At 50.0% G+C, this 12,426-nt stretch overlaps 1 protein-coding gene across 1 annotated transcript; it reads left to right on the forward strand.

The window, feature by feature from the left end:
• The first annotated feature begins 3,293 nt into the window (after positions 1 to 3,293).
• PRDM13 (PR/SET domain 13) lies at positions 3,294 to 12,059 on the forward strand. Its single transcript, XM_038000697.2, has 4 exons — positions 3,294 to 3,639; positions 5,227 to 5,358; positions 5,672 to 5,792; positions 9,534 to 12,059. The coding sequence occupies exons 1-4, from the start codon at positions 3,496 to 3,498 to the stop codon at positions 11,258 to 11,260; spliced, it is 2,124 nt and encodes a 707-aa protein (XP_037856625.2). The 5' UTR covers positions 3,294 to 3,495; the 3' UTR covers positions 11,261 to 12,059.
• Positions 12,060 to 12,426: the final 367 nt, after the last annotated feature.

Raw genomic sequence — 12,426 nt, forward strand, 5'->3', positions numbered from 1 at the left:
GGAGGGGGTGTTTGGTGAGTCACCAGCACCGGGGTCTCCAAGACTCAGCCCTCCCCACCCCCGCCACCCCTCAGGACAGCTCACTCGGTCCCCGTGGGGACCTGAGACTCAAAGCCTTTGAGCAACGGTGACGAGCAGCGCAGGAGAAGTGTGGTCTGAAAGAAGCCACTCGTCTCAGCGCCAAAGTCTTAAGGGGCTCCTTTCCTCTAGGCGGAGTCCAGTCAGGTCACACGTGCTCGGCGCCGGCCGCATTCCCAGCTCTTCGCTCATTCGCGACTATGCACCGGGCGGGGCCGTCCGCTATTACTGCCGGGTCCGAAAGCCGCGCGCGGGTGGGACTTAGCTCTCCGCAGCCTGCCCCTCGGAGGGCCGGCGGCTGCTGGTGAGCATTCCAGCCTTGTTATGGCAACCTGTTACCGGAGCGGGAGCCTTGCCCGAGCGGTTCCACAGTGGGCAGGGAGCAGGACCGCCCCTAAACCGCCTTTCCCCGCACCTCGGTGTAGGAGAGATTTCGCTTTAACGGGGCCTCTGGACGCCCATTTCAAGTCGATTAAAAAAAAAAAAAAAAAAAAAAAGCCGAGTGGAATGTTTTGATTGAGTCTCAACATTGTCTTTGAATAAGGCTGAGACCATGTAATTAATGTGTCTTTTTAATAAGGGACAATACGGCCGTTCAAGCTATTTAATTTCATTTAATTTTCCATCCCATTTGCTGCACAGCCCGCTTTTACTTTTAACACCCAGCCTTTCACGGCCCATCTTGCTCCACTGGGCACATTAGATTGGTTTCACCCTTGCTTTTTAGGGGAGGAAAAATAAAAGAAAATGTGTTCCTTTTCTCCTTTGTGGACAATTTATTTCACTTGGGGAACTTCAACTCTGAGCCACAGGACAGAATAAAACTCGGCGAGCTGGTGTGAATGCCTCTGGCGCAGTCTCTTTCTTCTCGCGGGGCTGGGAACCAGTCACAATTGGCTATATTAATAAATAACTTTCCTCACAGTCGGCCTTTACATGGTCCTATTGATAAAATTGTTCGCGTGTCGTTCACGCTTTTTCACTCATTAAGGAGGGCCGGGGAGGCGCCCCGAACCCAGGCCCAGCGCTCGCCCCTTCCCGTTTGCAGTGCTGGTAATTTAAACTGGGTGTCATCCCGGAGTCGCCAGGCCAGAGGTTAGAGGGACATGTTCATGGCTTAAATTTATTGCCTTGACTCCTCGGAGAGGCTTCCTCTCCTCCTTCCCTCCCCCCGGCTTTTGCCATTCATGGGCCGCTGGATCAAAGGCTCCCTCTTCTCCGTCGAGGGCAGTCTTCGCAGCCCTCAGAGGCGCAATTGGAGGCTTCTGAGGAAAAATCAGTGGCAGCTCCCTCAGAAAGTGACCTGGGCATAGTGTGGCTGCACGGTCCCAGAGGCCACAGTGTGTGGCCCTCCAGACTTTCCAAGCGACTCTTCTCTGCCTCAGCAGCCATGTATACACAGGCCCTGGAGTTGGCCCGAGGCCAGCCATCCGTGTGTCCTCTCAGGGTCTGACGTGAGACGTTAGACTTGAAACCTTTGGCCTGACCTGGATTCTTCCATTAGGCAAACAACCAGTTTTGGAGCTTCCAGAATGCACTCACTCTACAGATTGTTGTTACAAATGAAAGTGAGCCGCGGAGAGGGAGCAAAGGGTCTGTTTGTATCCATCATTCCCATTTTACAGGCTAGGAGGCCGAACCTCCGAAGCAATCCACTAAAGGTTCCCCGAGTCTTGAGTGGGAGAGCACAGAGTGAATGATCCTGAGTGTCCTGGACCTGCCCAGTGTGGTGAACATAGGTTTCGACTGAGGGGCACTACACGGAGCTTCTCTGAAGACCTCCTCAGATAAACTGCTGAGTTGCAGGTGTCGCCACCTTGCGTCCTGCCACCCTTGCTAACCACAATCGCTCCAGCACCTTCAGCCCACAAAGCCTGGAGAAGCTAGCAGCGTGGACGCTGCTGAGGGCCCTCCGCCCTTTTGTGCAATGGCTGGGCCTCTGGCGCTAGGCTTGGAAATACACCACCACTCAGGCCTCTCTTGGAAGAACTGCATCGGGCTCGGTGCTGGCTGCATAGGATTGGGGGAGCTGTGCCCAGAGCTAGCAGCACGCGGCAGGTGCCGGCAGGAGTCACAAATATCTGATGAATTTGATTACTCGGGTACTATTTATGAAAATAAATGTCCGCACGCTAATTGGAGGCTTCCCTAAAAGAAAACGGGGAGCTCTCCGGTTTAATTCTGAAGTACAACGTCTTGTTAGTTCACAAAGTAGGTGTAAGAAGAGTTGTCCCAAACGCCCACCTCGCCCCGCTTCTCTACAACCTTTAGCAGATTGCGGTGATTTCGTTTTTGTTTATTTTATTATTATTTTTTAATAGAAAATTCCAGGTTGTTGGTTTTAGGGGAGTTAGTCCAAGGACCTCTTCCAGGGGACGTGATCAATAATCCACTGTTAGAACTTCTTCCTCTTCAACCCTGGGCCGCGGACCGGGGGGCAGGATCCCCGGTCGAAACTGTTGGTTCTGGGGTCATTTCCTATTCTCCAGAGAAAGTGCAGGCCCGGGGTGTGCCCGAGAAAAGTGATGCACAGTTGACCTCGCCTTCTCAACTTGATCTGGAGGCTTCATCATATTTTGGGACGAAATGGGACAGAAGTGACAATTAAAGCAGTTCTAAATAGACGACTGGCCTGAACCCAATCCCCTGAAATGGTAAAATGGTCGTTATTTAAAAAGTGTAGGTATTTTCTGGTGTTTTCCCATCAAGTACCTGCCTAATTTCTGTATGGCACACGCCAGAAATCAATAGAAGTTAACAAGTCCTCCAAACAGTCTCCATCTCTTTGTTTAATCTCCTTTACAATAAAGCCAAGGGGAGAGAATTAAAAATCTTTGAAGTAGACCAAGGCTCAAAGGAATCAGCCAAGTAGACTTAAAGTAGTCACTTATTTCCCAAAACTGGTTTGTCGGGGAACAATAAAAGGAAGTAAAATTTATGGAGAAATTATACAGTGGATTTGTCACTTAAAATATCGTAACTGTCTCGAGGACAATACCCCATGCTGAGGATTAATGGTCCCGCCGGACCTTTGATTCACCAGTGCCTTTTCTTCGCCCTTGACAAATTGGATTTTTAGGAATGGGAAGGTCGCCTGGACCATTGTGTGCTAGCCATTCAGAGGCCTCGATTATGCAGGGGGCTGAGGGAACTACTCCATGTGACCCTCTCGGGTAGGACTCTGCAGCTGCTTCGCAGCGCAACTCTCTCACCAAACTACGCGCCCTTGCGCTGGCGGTGCCAAAAGGCTCCCGCCCCAATTGAAAAGGCGCAGTGCATGCCCGCCCGCGTCACTCCGCGGGCGGAGGACGCACGTCGGGGCGCGGCTCCCCAGCTAGCGCGCAGCTCCAGCTCTGTCACTCGCGCCCTTCCGAGGACCTGGCGCACCCGAGCGCCTGCCTGGGGGCGGCAGCAACAATGCACGGAGCCGCCAGAGCTCCAGCCACCAGCGTGAGTGCCGACTGCTGCATCCCGGCCGGCTTGCGCCTCGGACCGGTGCCTGGTACCTTCAAGCTGGGCAAGTACCTGTCAGACCGCAGGGAGCCCGGGCCCAAGAAAAAGGTATTGACCATTCAGACCTCCGCCCACTGCTGTTCGCCTCTCAGTGCCCTGACCCGGGAAAGGGCTAGAGAGAGAAAGTGGAGGAAGGGAGTGATTGAGTGGTTACCTGCTAATTCTGCCGGGTGGAAGGGAACTCCTGTTATTCTGAGCAAGTAGCCTCTTTAACTGTGAGAGCTGGACGGGTCGGGTTGAGAGGAGAGGATGTGGCCGAGAGGGGACAGTCCTGGGTGGGGTGCACTGAGGGCTGTAGGTGCCGGGACCATTCGCCGCTTGTGTTTTCCCCCGCGCTCTCGGGTCTCCTCAGAACCCAGAAGCCCACCCCCGCACCCTGACCTCAGCTCTCTCTGCAAAAGCACCCTCTTTCTGGGGGTGTAGGGCATCGAGAACCTTTCTTCCCTTCTGCCCTTCAATATGTTAATTTGAGGCCTAATTTCGCCTTAAAATAATTTACTTTTTTTTTCCGAAACAAAAAAAAAATCTTTGGGAGGCTCTCAGTTCCTAGAATCTCCTCAGATATATATTTTTTCCCTTGCCGATGTCGGCTTGTGGGTTTGGGGCATATGGAGAGAGGATGAGCAAGGTGCTGGCTCTGACGCGGGCTCCAAGGGCGAGGGGCGCCCATCCGCGCGGGGCACAGGATCAGAGCGCCTACAGTGGGGCTCTGAGAGTTCAGAGTCCCAACCGGCAGGCGCCAGGGCCAAACCACTAGCTTTGACTCCCACACCCCACACACCGTTGCGACCCCTGACCAGGGAGACTTAAAGCACTCGCCCGCTTTGGGGGTGTCCCAGGAGCCAAAGGTCGGCAAACAGCGACCAGGAAATGAAGGCAGAAGTCTGGGGTAGAAGGAAGGGCTTTGGCTTCCTTGGCTTTATAGCTTGCTTTGCTTGGAGATTTCTAGTAAGAAAAAGCTCCAGTGTCCAGCCAGCGGGACTTGTACCTCGCTCCTCCTGCAATCACGCCCCCTCTCCGCCCCACTATAGTCTAAAGCAGGGTTTGGTGCCCACCGCGCATTCCTCTTTAAACGCTTTTTAATTGCTTTTAAATGGCCTGCCAGCTGCGGGCAAGCTTTTCCCCGCTTGGGCTTTGTTCTGAGACTTTCGCTGCAAGGCTCACAGGTACCTAGGTGTGATGCACACAGAATAGATGAGGCATGAGATTTTTTGTTTGTTTGTTTGTAGGGGGACGCTCTGGGTCCTGGGACTGACCTAGAAACGTCTCTAACCTGGTGTTAGGGCTGCTCTCAGAACTGCCAGTGGGAGGGCTGGGGTAGTGTGTGGGGAACAACTTGGTACAAGATGTGCTTAAGCACTAAGGGAGGATGTTCTCAACATCCCTCCCCCCTCCCCGTGTTGCCAAGGTGGGGCGCAGGAAAGTGGTGGTACTGTTAGCATAGGTAGACTTTCCTCTTTCTCCCTCCCCCAAGCAAGGTCCTAAGGAATTCTCCTCCTTCCAGTAGCCCCTAGTGGTCCGGCCAAACCAAAAACAACCACTTTCCTGTGTTGGGTGGGGGTGGAGGATAAACTTTCTGTCTGGGTTGTGGGCCTGGTCAAGGTGCGGGGAGAACGACCACTGCTTGTGTTGCAGGTGCGCATGGTGAGAGGGGAGCTGGTGGACGAGTCGGGGGGCTCCCCTCTGGAGTGGATAGGGTTAATCCGGGCAGCCAGAAACTCCCAGGAACAGACTCTGGAAGCTATTGCAGACTTACCCGGAGGACAGGTACTGCGGGCTTCTCTCCACATCCCCTACTCCCCACCACCAATTCAATCTACCTAACCATCCCTGCGGTGGCCAACAATATTAAGAGCAAAGTGCTTTAGCTAGACGTCTCATTTAAATGTCTTGACAACCCTATAAGGTAGATACTATTGTTTTTCCGTTTGAAGGGTGAGGGAAGTGAAGTTCAGAGAGCTCCAGTAGCTTCTCCAGGGTCACACAGCATCAGAATCGGGATTTGAACCTTTCTTCTCAGTTGCTTTTTGACCAATTACCCAGGAAATGACAGAGAACTGTTCCATTCCTTGCGTCCCAGATCTTCTACCGAGCATTGCGAGACGTCCAGCCAGGGGAGGAGCTGACAGTGTGGTATTCTAACTCCTTGGCTCAGTGGTTCGACATCCCCACCACGGCGACTCCGACTCACGATGAGAAAGGTACCCACTCCAAAAGCGTGGATGGGCAAGAGTCCAGCCCTCCTCCTCCTGTCTTGAAGCGAGTCACTAGACATAGCTCGACCAGTGTAAAATGGAATTCACATTCCCTGTATTTCAAGGCAAAGAGGAGAGGTCGCCACTACCTCCTTAAAATCAACCATAAACGATAACAGTGATAGTAATCTGGCTCACAATGGCAGGGGAAAAAGTCCGCATTATGAACTTAATGGGGCCATCCTTTTTCTGATGCCTATTCAAAGAGACCATTATTTACTCAATTAAGATAAAAAAAATTAGGCGCGGTAGTTCATGCCTGTAATCCTAGACTTTGGGAGGCCGAGGTAGGAGGATCACTTGAGGCTAGGAGCTTGAGACCAGCCTGGGCAACATAGTGAGACCTCTGTCTCTACACCAAAAAAATAATTAGCCAGGTGTGGTGGTACATGCCTGTAGTCTTAGCTACTCAGGATGCTGAGAAAAGAGGATCACTTGAGCCCAGGAGGTCAAGGCTCCAGTGAGCTGTAATGTTACCACTGCATGCCAGCCTGGGTGACAAGTGAGACCCTGTCTCAAAAAATAAATAAATAAATAAATAATAAAAAAGGAGCCTTAAATTGTTGTTACAGCAATTACATCGTGAGTTTCACAGAATATAACTCAAACCTGGAATGCTTTTACAAAGTCCAAGGACATTTCTTCTCCACTGGCTTTCCAGGAGAACAGTGCATTTCTACAGCATTTTAGAAGTATTACGGTACTTATGGCTGGTCAGTTGGCAGGTACTGAGACCCTTCCATTTAAGTGGCATTTATTCATTTCCCTTTGCCTACTTAAATTGAATCTGGGATGTATCCCAGTTTCTTCTCAGATTTATTTGATCCCTTCAAAGCCAAGAGCGGATTTATGCAAATTAAGGTGCAGTAACTAAACAGAAAAACATTTTTAAACCTACCCTTGAACACTGAAGAACACTTCCTGTGGAAAGAAGTCTAGGAGGTGCTAGAATAGTTAAGGTCTTGGAGACTTCCTTTTCACATACAAAGCTACCATGGCTTTTTTTCCATGACAATGGTCTGTAATTTCTCCTAAAGACACATTTATTATTTAACATCAAAATAATGAATGCTGTGAAATATTCGAACATGCTGTCTTCCTGGATTGCCTGCTCAATCACATCCCTTTAGAAATAGGTTTAGAGAAATTAATACAAGTATGTGAATTAGGAAACACTTCATGAATAAGACAGAATGAAGTTTATTCAAAACAATGAGTCACTTTACTTTAAAGTATCATCATCTTCTGCAAGTTAATTGTTTATTTTGCATGTATAGTATTCAAATTATCCTAAGATAGTTTGTTCCTTGCATCACATTATATTACATTCTCTTGTCAACTTCTTCCAGTAAAAAGAGACGTATAATAAAAGCTGCATAGTGGAGAACTCTCGAATCTGCCACTACAGAATTTGGAGGACCACTAACCTTGAGGAGCCAGCCATTTCTACACAGAACACCCTTTCTTAGGTAGTCCCAAATAGTACAAAAGCAACTGGAATAGTGGTCCTTGTGTTTTCCTTTCAACCAATTGAGCTTATAAACATCATATGGTAACAGATGTCAAAATAAACACCTTTTTTTTTTTTTTTTTTTTTTTTTTTTTTTTTCCTGGAGGTGAGAAGGCATGGGTGATTTTGAACCCTGACTTCCCCAGCTTGGAGAAATCTGAACTCTTGACTACCTTAGAGTTACATGAAGAGGAGGCAGTCACTTGTTAAATGTGTTTGGTACTCTTGGCATGATTTGGATCTGAGAGTCTGGAGAACATGTCAGTTGGTTAGGATAACTGAAAAAAAGTATATATTAAATGTATGCTGCTTAAAGCTTGGAAAGAGGAAGAAATAAATACGGATGGCTGCTATTCTCCTAATTCTAGCTAACTTCAGTGGGTTTCAATTTCGTAGTAAGGTGGAGGAAAATACTGCCCCTTCATGTTAAGAAAAAAAGTGTATGTGGCTTTGCATTAAGCTGAGTCATTCTGCGGCAGACTCGGAAAACTCCCTCTTTCAAAAGGGGTGATGAGAGACAGAAAGACTCTGAAGTTAGAAGGAAGGTTATTTAAGACAACATACCCACCAAGAGAACCCAGGAGGTCTATTCTTTCTTTTTTTCAAGATTTCTTTTACATGAATGTTCAGTACAAAGTAACAGAACATTGAAATGGTTTTATCGAAGACTTCTATAAACAATTAGGATAGGGTCTCATAGGGAAATACTACTCTCCCATTTTTCTTTCTGCTCTCCTTGGAATATAGTGCTTATCACTTGAGTTTTCACAGGTGTTTCACAGGGGTGGGGGTGGGAGCTACTTGTGTTATGCAAACCCAGATGTTAATATACATAAAGGGAAGAAGATCTGGAATTTTTCCCTATTGTTATTTCTGTAGTAATATTTCAGAAGTTTGAGCTGCTTGTATATGCAGAGGGGGAATTTAACTTTCCTGTTAAATTTTATGAGACTGATTTATATTTTGGATATTTCCTTGCGGTTCAACTAACTTTTTTCTCACAGACATCTTTCCCTTCAGTATTATCAATCAACCACGTTTTAAAAGAAACCCAACTGCAAGATCATTTCTCTCTACAGCAGTAATACGACCCTTTTAAGTGGAAATTAACTTCTAGTATGTGATCATATATGTGTCTCTTGGTTGTGTTCACAAACTCGGGCAAAATGAAAAAACTAATGCTAATAATACTAAACACAAAAAAAGATTTGACACCAAACACATATGTAGTGCCTGGTAGAGAATTCTGCACTTATTAAAAGCTGAGTATCTATATTTATTTATCGATCTATATCATTTATATATAGTCATATAAAAAAAAACTAATATATTTTCTCCAAAGACTTTACTAAGCTTGGACTTGTGCAGCTATCTAGGAGTTAATTAATTACCAAGTGGCAGACAAGACAATGCAACATCATCCTTCTTAGATTATCATCATTCTTTATAGAGTATCATGGCATAAGATTTTTTTCTTTTCTCCCAGCAAATTAAATGGGGTTAAAGAGGAAATAAAGATACAAATAATTTTGAAGAATGGCAAATCATAGTCCCTATGTGGTCCTTCAGTTGGTCACGCTCCAGGAAAACCTCAGGCAAAGTGTTTAAGGCTGGAAGGGGGTGGAATGGGTGGGTAGGGGACACAAAAGACATTGTTCTATGAAAAGGAATGATTACATATGGCCTATACATACAGGATATTGTCTCGCCTGGTAATGAGGCGCTCACGACCATTAGATTGGTCTTTGTTCAGTTTATCCAAACTCCTTGACATACGCTACCTATTCTGCAAACACCAACAGATGGGCCCAGACACTGCACAGCCTCAACACTTGATTTAAAGCAACAGCTGCTCTTTGCTCTTACCAGGCCAGCCTGCCTGAGTGCTGCCTTTCCAACGAAGATTTTGCTCGGAAGGCCTGGAGGAAGTCTTCGTTGGAAAGGTCCCGTCACCTTTTTTGGCCTCTAAGTAGTCCCAGAGGATGGAGACACTGATAAGGATTGGCCATTTGGGGTTTTTCGGGGTCCTTGATACCGTAGGGCTACCGAACTTATATTTCGCCCTCTCCCGATACCGCTGGTCGAAACTTGGCCTTTGCCTTGGATGCAATGGCGCTTTCTTTCTGTCTCGCTTGTTCGCCTCTCACCGGGTCGCCTTTCCATTCTTTCTTGCCCAGGGGAGGAGCGCTACATCTGCTGGTACTGCTGGAGGACGTTTAGATACCCCAACAGCCTTAAGGCACACCTGCGTTTCCACTGCGTGTTCAGCGGCGGTGGAGGCGGCGCCTTCCTGCACCACGAACACGCGGCTCGCCAAGGCGCCGTCCCAGCGGCTGATGGCCTCGGTCTCTCCCCGAAACCCTCCGCGTCCGATTTCACCGCGCCTTCCCAGGCAGGAACTTTGCGACCCCACCCGCAGGGCCCGCCACCAGCTCAGGCCTGCGGTGCGCGGGAGGGCATCAAGCGCGAGGCCTCTTCCGCGCCCTCGGCCACCTCGCCAACCCCAGGCAAGTGGGCGCAGCTCAAGAAAGGCAAGGAGCAGCTGGACCGTGCCTTGGACATGAGCGGGGCCGCCCGAGGACAAGGGCACTTCCTCAGCATCGTGGGCGGCTCCTCGGCGGGGGTCGGCAGCCTGGCCTTCTACCCCGGCGTGCGCTCCGCTTTCAAGCCCGCCGGCCTAGCCAGGGCGGCGGCGGCCGCCCACGGCGACCCCTACCGGGAGGAGAGCGGCAGCAAGCAGGGGGCCGGCCTCACCTTGGGCAGGCTGCTGGGCGGGGGCCGGGCGTGCGGGCGCCCCGGCAGCGGGGAGAACTCGGCGGCCGGCGGCGCGGGTCACCACCATCACCACCACGCGCACCACCACCACCATCCGAAGTGCCTGCTCGCGGGGGACCCGCCGCCGCCACCGCCCCATGGCCTGCCGTGCTCTGGGGCCTTGCGCGGCTTCCCTCTGCTCTCGGTCCCCCCGGAAGAGGCGTCCGCCTTCAAGCACGTGGAGCGCGCCCCGCCCGCCTCCGCCGCGCTGCCAGGAGCGCGTTACGCGCAGCTGCCCCCCGCGCCCGGGCTGCCCCTCGAGCGCTGCGCGCTGCCGCCCCTCGACACGGGCGGTCTCAAAGCCTATCCAGGTGGTGAATGTAGTCACCTGCCTGCCGTCATGCCGGCCTTCACAGTCTACAACGGGGAGCTGCTCTACGGCTCACCGGCCACTACCGCTTATTACCCGCTCAAATTGCACTTCGGCGGGCTGCTGAAGTATCCGGAGTCCATCTCCTACTTCAGCGGGCCAGCAGCGGCCGCCCTAAGCCCCGCTGAGCTGGGCTCGCTGGCCAGCATCGACCGAGAGATCGCCATGCACAATCAGCAGCTCTCCGAGATGGCTGCCGGGAAGGGTCGCGGACGCCTGGACTCGGGGACGTTGCCACCGGCCGTCGCGGCGGCGGGAGGCACAGGGGGCGGCGGCAGCGGAGGCAGCGGCGCCGGTAAGCCCAAGACCGGCCACCTGTGCCTCTACTGCGGTAAGCTGTACTCGCGCAAGTATGGGCTCAAGATCCACATGCGGACGCACACAGGCTACAAGCCACTCAAGTGCAAAGTCTGTCTGCGGCCCTTCGGCGACCCCAGCAATCTCAACAAGCACATCCGGCTGCATGCCGAGGGCAACACGCCCTACCGCTGCGAGTTCTGCGGCAAGGTACTTGTGCGCCGCCGGGACCTGGAGCGACATGTCAAGTCCCGCCACCCTGGCCAGAGTCTGCTCGCCAAAGCAGGCGACGGCCCGGGTGCCGAGCCTGGCTATCCCCTGGAACCTGGGGATCCCAAGAGCGACGACAGTGACGTGGACGTCTGCTTCACAGACGACCAGAGCGACTCCGAGGCTGCGGGCGGCGGCGAGCGCGACTTGTAATAAGTCTTCCCGGGAAGGGGCGGGGCGAGGACAGAGGAATCGAGGATCTATTCTCGCAGAAGAGGAACTCCTGGTGGTGGGAAGAGGGACCCAATGGACAAAACCGTTTTTGTTTTTGAGAGGGCGCCAGATTTGGAACAGTGAGAGGTCCCAGATCTGGTGCTGAAACTCAGAACAACAGTTCAGAGGTGGCGTAAATCCGACCACCTGGACAGCTCGAGGGCGACCAGTATCTCCGTACCCCGGGCCTCTGGACTTCTTGGATGAGCTCACCCTGAACCGCCCAGGCGGTCTCCTCTTGGTGTTCAGGATCACATCAATGCGAACGTCACAGCGCCCTCGAGGGCGCACATTTTAACTACCACGTATTTTTAAGTTGTACTTTTCTGTGGAGGAAATTGTGCCTTTTGAAACGAAGTTTTGTGTGTGTATTTTACATTAGCATTTCATTTCTTAGGCAAAACACTAGTCACAATTGGGTAGATGTGACATCCATATACTGATTTCCATTTTATCTGTTCTCATGTCAAAGACTACGCCTTGCCCTATTGAATATAGTGGTAGCAGGTGTACAAATTGGTCAAGTTGCAATTATTTATGAGAGAATAATGATAAATGTAAAATATCTAAAGCATGAATCTAAGAGCACGCAATATGTAATTTTAAAGAAAATATTCTATTTGGTAGAATACAAATGTGGTGTGTGTTGTTTTATAATGACTGCTGTACAGTGGATATAGTATTTTGGTTTTGGTTCCAGATTGTGCAATCTTTAAGAAAAATAAAGATACAAACGAGAGTTTGTTCACTTAGTGATTTCAGCAGATATTTTAAACAAGTAGTTTAATTTGAAAACAATTTGCGAGGAGACTGCATAATAAATCATTGGAGACTTGAATACTTTGACTATTCATAAAATAATGTTAAGCAGTGTTGTATTATAAGAGGGAAGTATGCCATTTTCAATATGTGCATTTTACAGGCTCCCAAACATCAGGCAAAAGAATTGTTTCCTAAAACCATTGTTAATCATGCTAAATGTTTTCATGTTTACTGAAAGAAGTTCATGGCCTTCAAGAAGAAAAACCCCACATATTGTTAAAGTATGGAACAGTAGAATCACTATTTCTTGTTGTGTTCCATTTTGACAGAACTTTCCTTGGGAA

The sequence above is a fragment of the Chlorocebus sabaeus genome, chromosome 13, assembly GCF_047675955.1.
Source record: "Chlorocebus sabaeus isolate Y175 chromosome 13, mChlSab1.0.hap1, whole genome shotgun sequence".
Taxonomy (NCBI): Eukaryota; Metazoa; Chordata; class Mammalia; order Primates; family Cercopithecidae; genus Chlorocebus; species Chlorocebus sabaeus.